Source organism: Rhinolophus sinicus, chromosome 1 (assembly GCF_057876585.1).
Source record: "Rhinolophus sinicus isolate RSI-liver-muscle chromosome 1, RSI-T2T, whole genome shotgun sequence".
Lineage (NCBI taxonomy): Eukaryota > Metazoa > Chordata > Mammalia > Chiroptera > Rhinolophidae > Rhinolophus > Rhinolophus sinicus.
The window spans coordinates 137,264,378-137,279,754 of NC_142501.1; the positions used below are offsets into that span (position 1 = coordinate 137,264,378).

A 15,377-nucleotide genomic window follows, 5' to 3' on the forward strand; every position below is an offset into this window, starting at 1 on the left:
AGAGCCCTAAAGACATATGTGGGTTCTGTAGGGGTAGACACGCAGTCATGTGCCTATTTCAAGGTGATGGGGAGTAAGTAGGAATTCAAGTTAACTTTATGAAATACTATATTGAGAAATCTGGCTTTGAAGAGAATGAGGTAAGAGTATTATGGTAGAGAGAGGAGAGAGTGAGAATATATGAGAAACACTGGAAGGAGAGAGAATAAAAATGGTCAAGGGAAGGTAATTTTGGATGGAAAATGATAAACTGTGGTATCTATGTTTTATTTTTTATCCATAGAATAGAAAATATTTTATTACTACTTGAAGGATATAATTAACACCTCAGATATAACCAAAAGACATTATTAAAAACGTTCTGTCCCGAACCCTAACAATCCCATTTCCTTAAATCAAACTAATACTAGGTCCCCTTTAATGGGCTCACTAACGTGTTATATTCATCTCCTTTGAGTTTGTCATCTGTATTAGTCTCTCAGGCTGCCATCACAAAGTGCCACAGACTGGGTGGCTTAAACAACACAAATGTGTTTTTCCAGTTCTGAAGGACAGTAGTGCATTCCAAGGTGTCAGCAAGTTTGGTTTCTTTCTAGGCCTTTCTCCTTGGTTTCAAGATAGCTGCTTTGTTGCTATTTCTTCATGTGAATCTTCCTCTGTGCAAACATATCCTTGGTGTTCTTTGTGTGTCTAAATTTTCTCTTCTCATAAGGACACCAGTCAGATTTAATTAGGGTTCATTCTAATAGCCTATTTTAACCTAATCTTCTCTTTAAGGGCCCTGGCTCCAAATATTTCACATTCTGAGGTACTGGGGTTTGGGGCTTTGATTTTGGAATTTGCGGGGGTGGGGAGGAATATAGTTCAGTCCATAACACCATCTGAAGATAATTCTTCAAGAGTTTTAAAAATTTTTCTCCCTTTTTTAAATCATCATAACAACAGTCAAATTGTCTCCTTATTACAGGCCTTACTCACTTTATACCTGAATAACCATAATACCTAACAATTGCCTGTGCCTGCTTATTCCAATAGTATTACAGTCAGGCTCAGTGTTTGTCTTACTCAGTATGATGCCCACGTGATTGTCATTAACTTGCACAGCTGCCTGCATTGACTGTTGTACTGACAGCATTTGGGCCACACCATTTCTGACATCTTTGTCTCCGTATTTCAAATGAGTATGAATTGGCTCTGGATAAGTTGGATTCGAGACTCTGAAATTAGGGGCTACTTCTCAGGAGAAAGCTCTGGAGCATATCTCCGTCAGTAATTAGCTAAACTGAGAGATGGAGAAAACTGTCTTAAAGAGAAGAAAAAAAAAAAGAAATGAACATCAGACCTTAAGGAACATGTACATTTAAGGACCTGTGAGATGAAGCTGAGGTAGTAAATGAAACAGCAAGGTTGGCATGAAAATGAAGATTAATGCAGTGGCAAAAGAAACAAGGAAAAAGAAGGTTTCAATGAATTTTTCAGTATTAGCTGTACCCAATCTAAAATCTTATACAACCAGTTGATTTTTGGAAAGGTAAAACATTCTATACAAATATGCAAATATTAGATTCCGTGTAGTACTATGTTACTAAAATGTTACTTTTATTTTTAAGAGAATCTTCAAATGTTGAGTTTTTAATTAACCAATGCTTGGAGAAGATAAATCTGAGCATGTGGAAGTCTATATTTTCCTGAACTGTATATCTTTTAGTTTGGGGCTTTTGTTTTCAATTTGAATGAATTAATTAAAGAAGAAAATGTTGAAATTAAAATAAAGAGAAATAGGATTCAAGGCTGCATTGATATTCCAGAGATATTTTGACAATAATGGCTGCCAAGAGGCTTTTATGATGAGCTTACTTTATAAAAATTTCATGGTATTAAAGATTTCATTTTCCCACTGAAGCAAAGTACACACTTATAACCTTGGACAGTGATAGTTTTTTAAAAGCTAATTAAATGAAATTTCTATTAAAACTGGTGATACTAAAACACATACAGGATAAAATGGGATATTTGATAGTGTTTATTAAAAGAGAAACATTGTCATACTAGAGATTAATAAGGAGCAGTTTACATAGGAGTCTGTTTTAACTAAACAATACAAGAAAATTAGAATTCAGTTTTCATAAAATGAACAAAATTACTTTGAATGTGAGTGTAATCAGGCAAGCCGACTAGAGTGTAATTAAGCAAGAGGATAGCTTTTTCAAGTGGAATGGCCAAGTGTGTGTGAAGGGGAGGGGGTATAGTTAAATAATCTGTTTGGTGAGAATTGACTTTTAACTGTTTTTTACTTTATCTTGTTTTGTTTTGTTTTTAATTTATATTTGATAATAAATTCTCCAGACATATAACTTGTGTGAAAGCATTCTAAATATATCGAAAAAGCTGGTGCTCATAGAGAAATTTTTCTCCATGAATTTCTTCCATTGCAAGGAACACATTCCTTCAGCGTGGTTTGTGCAATTGGTGCTAATGTGCAATAGGTTTATCCCTCTCTCTTTTTCTCTACTTGCACCTCTTCCTTCTTCCCTCTCTTTTTTGTTACTGCTGTTTATAGATTTAAGGAAATAAAGCATGAAACATAGCTCCTAGGTATCAGAGAAACCCTTTTTAGTCCTGTTACTATATTAAGGTACATGAAATTGAAAAATAAGAAAACAGTAAAAGCATGGAAACACGATTTTCTTTTTCCTATCTGGATATTTGACCTGCATATGCTAATGGGGGGGAAGAGAAGGAGTTTAGTCTTCCTGAATGTAATGAATTAAAGTATTTGAAGAAATGCACTTACATTTAACAGTTTTAACTTTATTTGCTTGGTTTGTACAATACTTTAAAGCTCATGACCATAGTTTGAATGTCATTACTTTTCTATATTATGTTAACATTTTTTTATTTTTGGGTACTAGATACTCTAAAATCCATTTCTTTTTACAGGCTTTATTTAATTAATTTATTTTTTATCAAATTTACTGGGGTGACATTGGTTAATAAAACTATATAGGTTTCAAGTGTGCATTTCTATAACATATCCTCTTATATTGCATCATGTGTTCACCATCCAAAGTCAAATCTCCTTCCGCCACCATATATTTGATGTCCTTTACCCATTTCTAACCCCCCTACTTCTGTCTGGTAACCACTGTACTCTTTTCTGTGTCTATGAGTTTTTGTTTGTCTTGTTTGTTTGTTGCTTTCAGTTTTACGATTTCACTCATATGTGGGATATAAAACTCACAGTTTTATTTTAAAGCAATATAAAATGTAGGTACATTTTGATTCAACACTAACAGAAAAAAAATATATAAATGAATGAGTATTGTTTTCATCTCTATGCTTCTTTGACTCAGTATGCTCATTTGCTTCATAAACATGACATTGAAGATCTTAGAATTTTAAAATTAAATTAACCCCTGAATTTCCAAAAATCACCAAAATAATTTTATTTCTTTATGTACACAAATATATTTTAATTTTATTTCATGATTTTGTTTGTCTTGTATGTATTCACTACGTATATTGTAGCAGTTGGTGTAATGTCTACTAAAAGATATGACCTCCTTCCTTCAAAGAACCATAAAACCTATTGTGGAGGATGGCTAAAAAATGAAAATTAGATCAACACAGAAGGGGAAGGGCCAGGAAAAAGGCTGTGTGTGAACCCATACATATTTTAAGCTGCAAATGGTGACCCTGTGCAGTTTTGTTCTTTAAAAAATCATAAAAGTAGTTTGCTTCCTTATAAAAGAAATACATCTACAATATGGGAAAATTAGAAATTTGATTTAGACAAAGATAATTTACATATTCTAGAGTATCATCATTCAGTATTCACCATTGTTGCTACCATTTTAATAAATTTATGCACATAGTTTTAGTAAATGCTATATTGTTTGATAACTTATATCATAACTGTTATTCCACTTAATTACTTTTTGAAAAATATCTTTACATATTGCCTAATATTAGGGGATATACTTGTACAGCATATATGTAATAACCCATTATTTAACATTTAGGATGTTTGCAATTTGTTGTGATTAAGAGTAATGTTATCAAAATCCTTTTAGTTAACCATAACTATTTTCTTAGGCTATGGATACAAACACCTCTGAAATCTTTGACACAACTTGGTCAGATTTCGGAGGTGTCAATTTTGAATTATTTTCTAATGATATGCCTCAGATAGACACCCAGGGTTAGTTACAGTTTTGAATCCTTTATGGATCAGTAATATAGAATGTTGTAGAATGGGTCTATACTGTTTGGTAGTTTTGCCCCACCAGACTAAGCTTGAGGGGGATGGTGGCAAAATGAGGGCCTAGATACGAGGTGTGATCAAACAATACAGTGAATGTTTAAATAAAATAAAAAAAAATATTACAGTAAAAGACATATTACCATTAATCCACCTCAAAATACTCCCCCTCGCTTCAAACATACTTATCCTCACTGTTCTTGCCACTTTCTGAAGCAGTCCTGGGAGTCCTCTTTCAGGAATGTCTGTAGTTGCACTGTTGTGGCTGTGATGGTCTATTTTATGTGTCAACTTGGCTAAGTTATGGTTCCCAGATATTTGTCAAGCACACATCTAGATGTTGCTGTAAAAGCTTTTTTTAAAAAATGAGAAGAACATTTAAATCAGTAGACTTTGGGTGAATCAGAATATCCTTTATACAGTGGGTGGGCCTCATCCAATCAGATGAAAGCTTTAAGAGAAAAGAGGAAAGGAGAGGGATTCTGTCTCCAGACTGCCTTTGACTCAAGTTGAAACTTTAACTTTTCCCTCGTTCTTCTGCCTGCCAGCCTGCTCTGCAAACTATACTTGCATCTTTTCTCTACAAGTCTACCACCTTAATATCTGATTTACTGCTAACCATTCTGCAGCCCACTGTACTATTTTGGCCAAGTGAATAGTTTAGGGAGAGATTAATATCAAGGTGGGATGATCACATCAGGTTCAGCCAAGTTCCATGATGAAACTGTACACCTGCAATAGTTACGTAGGCAGGTCTGCATTCTGTGCGAAAGTTCTTCCATTATTAGAAAGGCAGTCAGATTGAATGACCTAGTACTTTTAAGTGTGAGACACATTGCATAATTGCAAAGCTGACAGTGTAGTAGGGAGACCACACTACATACACTCTCATCCATTATGGTTTGATCTGATTGAGTTAGAAATAAAGATGACTCACTTCTTCACCTTGATTTACTATTGCTGTTTTCTCGGCTAACTTGGAAGGAGACAAAGTCTCATAATGTGTATTGGATCTCAAATGTTAAATACATTGCTCGTTATTTCAAAATGTTTACCCTAGAAGCTATCGCACTTGTTTTGGGTGAATGGAAGTTCCTTTTCATATTTCTGTTGCTTATTTATTATGCAGATTATTATAGCCTCTAAATGGGAACATGAAGTACAGGAACACAGTTTGATCATTTTTTGGAAATTACACTAAAACAAATGAGTAAATGAAATTGGATTTTTTCCATTACATATAAAATGGCACAAACTTGAATGACCTTCTTATCTGAATGAGACATTTATTAAGGATTAGCAATTTAAAAGAGCTTGGAATTATTAACCCTCTGTAAAGGGTTTGGGAAAGACAGATTATCCAGACATATGCTTTTTATCGTTCTCTTCATGATTTTAGATTGACGGAATAATTTTGAGTAGAAAATTGGTCACATTCCCCAGGATGCTCTGCTTGGGAGAATGTGGCTCTTTGGAAGTCATAGATCTTTTAACAGTGACTAACACTTTTATAAGATTCAGCTTCAGGATCTTCCTGTATTCTAAGGAAGATCCTGTCGGCTGCTAAGCAGGAGTCATAACTACTTGCTAAATGCCACCCCTAGACAAGTTAGTTTTCAAATGCCACCTTTAATGCCCTGTTTGGAATACAGCAGCCAAGTATACCTACTAAGTAGCATGAAGTTCCCTCTGCCAACCAATGTTGGATCTTGGCCAAACCACAATCCTGGCAGGTATGTAAACCCCTTCCTTTGTTTTAAGCAGTTTCTAACTCCATACAAAAGTACAATGTAGTGCTGGCACATCATGTCATTTAAATACTCTTCCTAGGACCTACGTGTCTGCTGGTGATCTACTCATCAGAATTACTGTGAGCCTTCCTTCTATTTGCATTTACTATTAAGACCAGAAACCATGTCATTAACGCAGGTTAGACTCTAAGTGGTTAATCATTTGTGTGTCAGTTGAAGAGGCTGCTTGGATAAAGCATAATTTATTCCAAAGGAAAGACATCTGGCCTGAGAAGCAAGAGGTCAGCATAGAGGTGAAAGATAACCCTGTGAGTCTGCCTAACAATAGTGTGTGTGTGTGTGTGTGTGTGTGTGTGTGTGTGTGTGTGTGTGTCTGGTTTATAACATTGGAAAATGGTGGATCTAAGTAATTAGAATAAATATTTTGGACAAAGAACAATGTAAGGACTTTTAGATAATTTGGTGAGTATTAGCATCTGAATTTTGTGCTTGTTTGTGAGTTTTTCTTGCAACTTAAGCACCATGCACCACTCATAAAAATTAATATAATTATTAACATTAATATAATTTGCTTTTATTTTTAATAACTGTATTCTATATATTATAAAATCTTGAATGAAATTTCAAAAAAAAAAAAAAAAAGAAAAAGAAAAAAGCCATACTGGGCAGCAGCAATTGCTAGAAATCTTGGGTTGTTTTTACATGACTCATGTAAATAATTTAAAAAGAAAGGTTAAGATTATGGCATACATTTTTCTCCAAAGAGAGACTTTAAGTGCCATCTACTTACAGAAACTTTATAATATAAAAATTCAAATGTTTAAAGAAAGCAACTAAAATAGTGGCTTTATTATTATGAGTTATTACTCTTCTTTTTATCTTTTAGGAATACACGATTGATATAATTTTTGCTCAAACCTGGTTTGATAGTCGTTTAAAATTCAATAGTACCATGAAAGTGCTTATGCTTAACAGTAACATGGTTGGAAAAATTTGGATTCCTGACACTTTCTTCAGAAACTCAAGAAAATCTGATGCTCATTGGATAACAACTCCCAATCGTCTACTTCGAATTTGGAATGATGGACGAGTTCTATATACTCTAAGGTAGTACTATTTTTTAAAAAAATGTTGTTGCTTTAATTTATTTTTCATACTAACATTTGATCGACTCATAACATTTCCCCTTTTGAAAGTTGCAAAGTAAGAAACATGGACCTGGTTTCATACTACTCTAAAATCCAAATAAAATGGTGCAATATTTTGGAAACACTTGCTTAAGCTCAAAGTAACACTGTGGTTTTCAATAATGTAGTAAAACATCCTTATAGAAGGATTAAATGAATGTTGATGTGTAACATTCAAGTATATTTAATACATTGTCTTGAACACATCTGCTTATTAAGAGTAATCCTTAATGGAAAGATGTTCATGATAAATTAAGAGAAAACAATGGCCATACTTAATCATGTACCCTCTGCTGTATGTGTGTGTACATGCACATGTGTGTTTGTTGAGCTTCTGAAGTACAAAGTTGGAACTGTAAACAGAGATTCTACTAAATGTACACAGAGTTCACTTAGTTGGCTGGAGAGGAAAATGTTAGAATTTTCTCACTCATTTATAAATGTAATAATATTACCACTTAAGACTGAGATTTTAGAATTATTATTTTCTAATATAGCAAAGTCCATTATGTAGACTAAACCATTGGCCTACATAATGATTTGAAAATTAGAGAAACTATTTCTCTAAATTAGAAAATTAGAGAAAAGATTTTCAATGCTTGATATTATTTGTCATGTTTTTAACATTTATTTTTCCATCCAAATAGATTGACAATTAATGCAGAATGTTATCTTCAGCTTCATAACTTTCCAATGGATGAACATTCCTGTCCACTAGAATTTTCAAGCTGTAAGTGATTAAATACTTGATAATTTCATAGAGTTTTAGCCACAGACCCTGTTTATTTAAAAAAAAAAAGTAAAATGAAATGAGATAAAATACAATTTATACAATTTTCAGAAATGTGGATATGTTTCAACAATTAGATAAAATAATTACAAATGCCATATTTGTTTCTTTTAAATTAAAAAGTGACAATAAATGCTTAATGAATGTACATATTTTATTATTCCATTCTTTGTGAATTTTGGTTTTATCCAAGTGTCCTTTTTGTATTTTGATTAGTTAAAGAGTACTTGAGATAGGTTTCTGTTAAAATGCTTTTGCATTGCCATGAATAAAAAGTTGATTCATATTTTATCTTCCTAAGGCAAGGTTTAACTTTGTTACATTGGATTTTAAAATATGTTTCAAGGATTGGTTTGTCATTTACTACATGAATAGAAAATAATTACAAAGACTTTAAGGAGTTGGAAAAGCCAAGGTAGAAATAAATTTACTTTTTTCAAAGGAAGAATGAAATAGAGAAATGATTAGAGCTAAATAATTTGGATACAAAAACCTAGTGTTTTGTTCCAAGGAAATAATTAGAATATCAATATATCAATATCAATTTTATTTCATATTTACTAAAATATTTATCCTCATGTATATTTTTATTTAAAATGTTTTTCTAGATAACATGTAATTGAGCAAGTTGAAAACATGTAAAATGACTTCTTAAAATGTTATTGCGTATATCCACAAATTGGCTAATACCATTTTCCTTCTTTTGAAATCTGATGTTTTAAATATAGCACATTCTAGAATCTTTCACAGTAGATTATAAGTATTCATAAGTATTATCTTGCTTCCTCACTTATGAAGTTCTCAAATATCTGTTGTTGCTTTTATTAATGACTTTCTTGACTTTTCTTAATGATTTTTGGCTCATTAAAATGTCCTTTCTAATTCATGATTGTATACCTCACTGCTTTGATTTTCTAATATTAGCTTCTCAGTGAATAAAATAGCCAAATCACAGCAAAGACTTGGTTAATCCAAACGCACAAGCGATAGTTGATATGTACATATTTGAAGATGCTAACAATTATTATGTTCTACTGTAGGTACCATGCCTAAATTATTTTTGTGCTATTTCTTTGGCTTTGATTGCCATTATTGGGAATTAATCATCTATCCAAAATGCAATTGGGTTGCTGACATAAACATAATGTATTTTTCAGGAATTCTCTAATGGGTCCAGTAGAGAATTAAGCCTTCTACATCTAATATTTCACGACAAATATATTTGAAAGATTTTATTACAGCCCCCACTTTAGAAATCAATATCATGAGATTTTGTGTAAAGTAACTAGCTCATTGTTTTCGTTTGTGCTTACACGTCTATGTATTATGACTATATTCCCTCTATAATGATAATTACCGGGAATAAAGCAATGTGGAAAAGCAAGATGGATAGAGCTCTTAAGAATAAGCGAGAAAAAGATGGAAAGAGGAGAGAGAATGGATTTTTAAACAGGCCTGCAGAGAGTGACAGCTCTTCACTGCATGGCTGATGAGGGTATCCTGGTGCAAAATGATGCAATGTTTCAGAAATGTTTCAAGTTGATAGTGAGTTTTGTTCCTGTCATATGGTAGACCAACCCTTCGGTTGAAAACAACTTCAAACTTTATATTATTGAAATTGCCTCAAAAACACATTAATGATCACTAGGAAGGAATTGTCAGCCACAAAAATCCACACAAAAAATCGAAGCCAGAAAGATAAGAAAGTCTGTAGCCAATTTTGACCTGAAAACATTTGCTCAAGCAAGGTAAATTTGAGTTTTGATTTTGACAGTATTGTGGATTGGAAATGTAATAGAACATAATCTCTACCTATAGTTGGGTTACAAAAGATTGGGCACCTAAGGTAACATGAAGATGCTCTGTTCCCCCCACCCTCCCGCTCTGCCCACTACCACACACGCACTGTACAACCACTAAAGTCTAAAAGGAAAACTGTTTATGCAATGAGCATACCAAGGTGAAAAACTCCTTGAGAGGATGTAATAACAATCCCACTCTCACATGGATTTACAACCCAATTTTTCTTCACTTGATTGGCCCAAAAAGCCCTTGTGGATTTTCCTGACATGTGGCAGAGACAAAAATATATCCTTTCTGAGTGAATGTACCTCCATTTTTGACAGCTACAAAGAAGGCAAAGACATTTTCAATACAAATAACTAACAAAAAGTTAGCATTCAGAATATATAAAGAAGTTAGACAAAAGGGAAGGAATAAAAAGAAGACAAAACCCAATAAAATCATGGGCAGTTGAACAAGCAATTATCTAATGAAGAAACCCAAGAATCTAATAAAAACATGAAAAAAATTGCTAGGTTTCCTTCATAATCAGGAAAATATGAAGTAAAATATACCCTATAGACCGGTAAAAATAAAGAAGACTGTCCACATCAAAGTTAATGAGACAATGGATCCACATACACTTTCACACTCTGGCTGGTGAGAAAAATTGGTATATGTTTTATGGGAAAAAAAATATTGTCACTATATCATAAAATGGAAATTATATGTAACCCATGACCTAGTTGTTCTATATCTAGATATATATCTAAGAGAAAGCTTTGCATATATGCGTTTTTGTGAGGCATGCAAAATAATGATACTACGGTAGCAGCAATGTTAGTAATAGCCAACAGGAAACATTACAAGTGTCTACAACAATAAAACAGATAAATAAATTTTAGTACAGTTTTACAATGCAACATATTTGCTATAGCTAAAATAGAACAGCAGGGATTTCTATTATATATAATATGATATTAAAAGAATAAAATATAAAGTAATTCATCCTGTGTAGCAGCTATCAAGTACAGTTAAAAAAAAACACAAGAAAACTAACTGAATAAAGCTATGTTTTTCAGAAATTTATATCAGAAAATCTATAACAGGAAACCAAGGGAAAAATTATCAGAGAAATCAGGTTACCTCTGGTTGGGAGAGGAACTACTATATGAGAGTGGACACATGAGTTTTCCTGGCTGCTAGCAAGGTTCTATTTCCTGATTTAAGTGCAGTTACATGAATTATCATTATTTGATCATTATGTGATTATTCTTAAACTATACACATGTATTTTATGCAGTATATTCTATATTTGACATATATTAGAATACAGAAATGAAGATTTTTTTTTTTTTTAAATTGTCTTTGGATAATGTTGGTATTGCAAAAGTAACAGATTTGGATCTTGTAATCTATGTATTTTATCTGAATTTTTTATCTAGATGGATACCCTAAAAATGAAATTGAGTATAAGTGGAAACAGCCTTCTGTAGAAGTGGCTGATCCTAAATATTGGAGATTATATCAGTTTGCATTTGTAGGGTTACGGAATTCAACTGAAATTTCTCACACAATCTCTGGTAAGAAGGAAACACAAAGTAATGAATGATGTTAACATTAAATGACATGTATATGTAAATCTATTGGTTGGACTCTATACTTATATTGTTATAGCCAAAGTAAAACCTTTCTTTTTCTTCCAGGGGATTATGTTATCATGACAATCTTTTTTGACCTGAGCAGACGAATGGGATATTTCACTATTCAGACCTACATTCCTTGTATTCTGACAGTTGTTCTTTCTTGGGTGTCTTTCTGGATCAATAAAGATGCAGTACCTGCAAGAACCTCACTAGGTATGACATATTATATGATGCCATGTATCATGGGACTTTTACAAATATTTTAATGTGGTAAAAGTTTATAGTTGAATATATTAGAATATTCCTCTACATTACAATCAAAGATGAACAGATACTTTAGTGCAATATGATGTTGAAATAAATGTGTGAAAAACAAGTAGGAAATAGAAGAAGTGTAAATAAGTTGACATTTCAGAAAATATTTTTATTTTTCCTGCTCATAGAGGTCAAGGAAAGCATAAATACACAGCAAAAATTAACGCTTGAAAATCATACATAATCCCCGAATCTTAATGTAGGCAACATCTCCAATCACTTTTTAATCAAGATTTTATTGTTTTTCAGCTGAAACACTAATAGCCAGCATTTATTGACTGGTGTGTGTTTAGAAGGCTTTGAAGTGCCTTGCTCTTACAATGGTGCTAATGAACAGTCAGCTGTTCTAAAGGGCAGGTCGCTGAAAGGAACCAGAAGCTTCTAGACTTCTGTAATCTATAAAGTGTGTAATTAGTCTGTGAATATTTTGAGAGTTGCCTGTTCAATAACACTGATTAAAATGGTAATTTGTAATTCATACTTGATAAAATACTTTTATTTTCTTTCTTTAGCAATCTATTGCAATAATCAAAATCATATAAGAAAATGTATCTAATTACTATAGATTTGTTTAAAAGATAATAACTTACATTCATGTACTGAACTATTAAGACAACTTATTGATCAATCGATTTATTCCCAAGATTAGTGCAAGATGACATGAATCACGTTACTCATAATTACATTTTACAAAACATAAAGAAAGTTAGGGCCATTTCTTTTTTCAATAGCAAAGAGGTTTTCATGTGATTTCTATGATATCTGGTGAATAACTCCAGTTAATAAATACAGTAAACTGCAAATCACATAAAAGTGGCAAGAGAAAGCCTAAGACAACTAGCTCTATACTTGGAAATGTAGTTCCCTTGGGAGTCTAAACAAAAGTGTAGACATAGCCAGTGGATAAAATGCACTCGTACCCGAGTTTTGTTTCCTATTTAAACAATTATTATTATTTCAAATTACTTTTTGTGCCAAGGGAAATAGTTTTAGATTATATGTAATTTGAATATGATTGAAAAAGTATATTTTTGTTTTCAAATGTTATTGTCAGGGTTTTTTTTTTTCCAGAGAATTTGAGTGGATTATTTCTACTGTTAGGTTTGTATGAAGCCAAAAACAGTATGCCATAGTGTCATGAAAGGGAAGAGCCAATTGTGGAATTGTGTTTTTGCATGAATTCACATTTTTTAATATTAGCATATCAACTGTAAAGATAAGTGATAGCCAGATCTAACTTGAAGAACATCTCTAATAAGTGTGGGTCCTATGTAGTTGGAAGATCAAGGTTTATTTTTGAAAGTATTCATATATTTTTCGATAGATGATAGATGATAGATAGATAGATAGATAGATAGATAGATAGATAGATAGATATCAAGGACAATTTCCTGATCTCATTTATTCAACATTGCATTTTTAAAAATTAGTTACAAGTGTACAAAGCAACGTAATAGTTAGACATTTACACTCCTTACAAAGTGAATGCCCCCCAATCTAATACTCCTCTGACATCTTATGTAGCTGTTACAATACCATTGACTATATTCCCTATGCTGTACTTTACATCCCGTGACTGTGTGTGTGTGTGTGTGTGTGTGTGTGTGTGTGTGTATTTATTTATTTATTTATTTATTTATTTATTTATTTATAGTTGACATCCAATATTATTCTACTTCAGCTTCAGGTATATAGCACAGTGGTCAGGCATCTACACAGTCTATGAAGTGATCCCCCGATGTACAATGGAGTATTACTCAGTCATACGAAAGAATGAAATCTTACCATTTGCAACAACATGGATGGACCTAGAGAATATCATGCTAAGTGAAATACGTCAATGAGAAAGACAAATACCATACGATCTCACTTATAGGTGGAATCTAAAGAACAGAATAAATGAGCAAGCAAAACAGAAATAGACTCAGAGATATAGGAAAAAAACACGGATGGTTGCTAGATGGGAGGGGCGGAGGATGGGGGAGAAGGTGAAAGGATTAGAAAGCACAAATTAGTAGTCACAACATAGTCACAGGGATATGAAATACAGTATGGGGAATATAATCAACATTGTATTTTAACAAACATTTATCAAGTGCTTTTTATGAAACAGGCAATGTTCTAGGGGCTTCAGCATTAATAGTGAACAATAGTTATAAAATCTTCATGTTCATGGCATTTATGTTTTAGTGGGGTATACAGCTACTGTACAAATATAAAACACATATAATGAAATGTCAGTAATAAAGGAGAAAGCAAAATAAATGGCTAGAGAATGGCAGGGGATGTGGATGGATATAATATTTGCTACTTTATCTTGTGGAGTCCAGCAGACTTCTCTGAGGCGGCAGCGGAGACCTAGGGAGTGTGGGAGCTGCTTGGTGGATGTCTGGTAGAAAGACAGTCCAGGGAAGGAGAGACTCAAGGTTCTGAAGTGGGATCTTCCTTGCCATGCCAAGCTTGAAGTTCGGAAAGAGGGTAACTGTGGCTAGAGCTGACTGAGAAGTGGTAAAAAATGTGATTAGAGAGGAGCCAGTAAGATTATATAAGTTTTAGTAGGTCATATTAAGGACTTGGAGTTTTCTTCCAAATGTGATCAGAAATTATTATAGCATTTTGAGTAGAGAAAGCCATGGAGGAAATACCAATGAATCTTCCTAATAGCTTACATTTTTCTTATCATGGACTCAGAGATGTTTTAATAGGAAATCCACTATCTTTTTTTTTTTTTTTTTAAGCTGACTACTGTGGTAATAATTAGTAGACTATAAAAATAAATGTCTGAAAACTAAATTTTACTGTAGTTTTTGTTTCTTTGTGAATAGAAATGTAATAGTTTAATAAAGTAAAATTTAATGTAATAATTGATAATGAAATCAAGGCACACTTTAGATAGGTTTTAAGATACATTTTTTTTAGTAGGGATGGGACATAATTATGGAAATCAGGAATACATTTGGAAATCTACCTTTGTCTGACTATGGGAATGTTGTAATTTAATAAGTTACCAAAGAAAAAGTACATAAGGTGAAGAAGAGGAAAGACTTATATTAATTGAAACTATTTAGCACTTACCATATGCAAAGCCTTTTAAATAAAATTTTGATTTAAAAATTGTTGAAGCAAAAACTGTCAGGAATAAAAGGAGAAAAAATCTGTAACCATACTTGGACATTTTAACACCCTTTCTTACTCATTGATAGAACAATTACATTAAAATAAATCATGATGTAGAAAATCTGAATGAAATTATCAACTACCAGTCCAGATTGATATTCATAGAACCCTACAGCTAACTATAGACTACACTATATTTTTAATTGTACATGGAACATTAACCAAGACCTCAGTAAAACTCAAAAGACTAATTTTTTCCAAAACATATTTTCTGACCAAAATGGAAGTAAATAAAAAAATAATAAAAACAATATAGATAATAAAGGCCTCATATTTGGAAATTTAAGCATGATGTTTTAGACAACTCTTGGGTCAAAAAGGAAATTAGAAACTATTTCAAACTGAATTTTAATAAATAATATATAAGTATTTGTAAAATACAGCTAAAGTATTGTTTAAAGGGGAAATTATAGCTTTATAATGCTAATGTTCGAAAGGAAGAAATATTTAAAGTCAGTATTCTAAGTA

The 15,377-nt window shown here is 32.4% G+C and overlaps 1 protein-coding gene across 2 annotated transcripts in view; it reads left to right on the forward strand.

The window, feature by feature from the left end:
• GABRG1 (gamma-aminobutyric acid type A receptor subunit gamma1) overlaps positions 1–15,377 on the forward strand; it is a 52,869-nt gene that overhangs the window by 23,711 nt on the left and 13,781 nt on the right. For both annotated transcript variants that reach the window (XM_019741070.3, XM_074324630.2), the window contains 4 exons: positions 6,899–7,119; positions 7,847–7,929; positions 11,217–11,354; positions 11,478–11,630. In XM_019741070.3, coding sequence (XP_019596629.2) covers positions 6,899–7,119; positions 7,847–7,929; positions 11,217–11,354; positions 11,478–11,630 — 595 coding nt within the window. The remainder of the gene's footprint in view (positions 1–6,898; positions 7,120–7,846; positions 7,930–11,216; positions 11,355–11,477; positions 11,631–15,377) is intronic.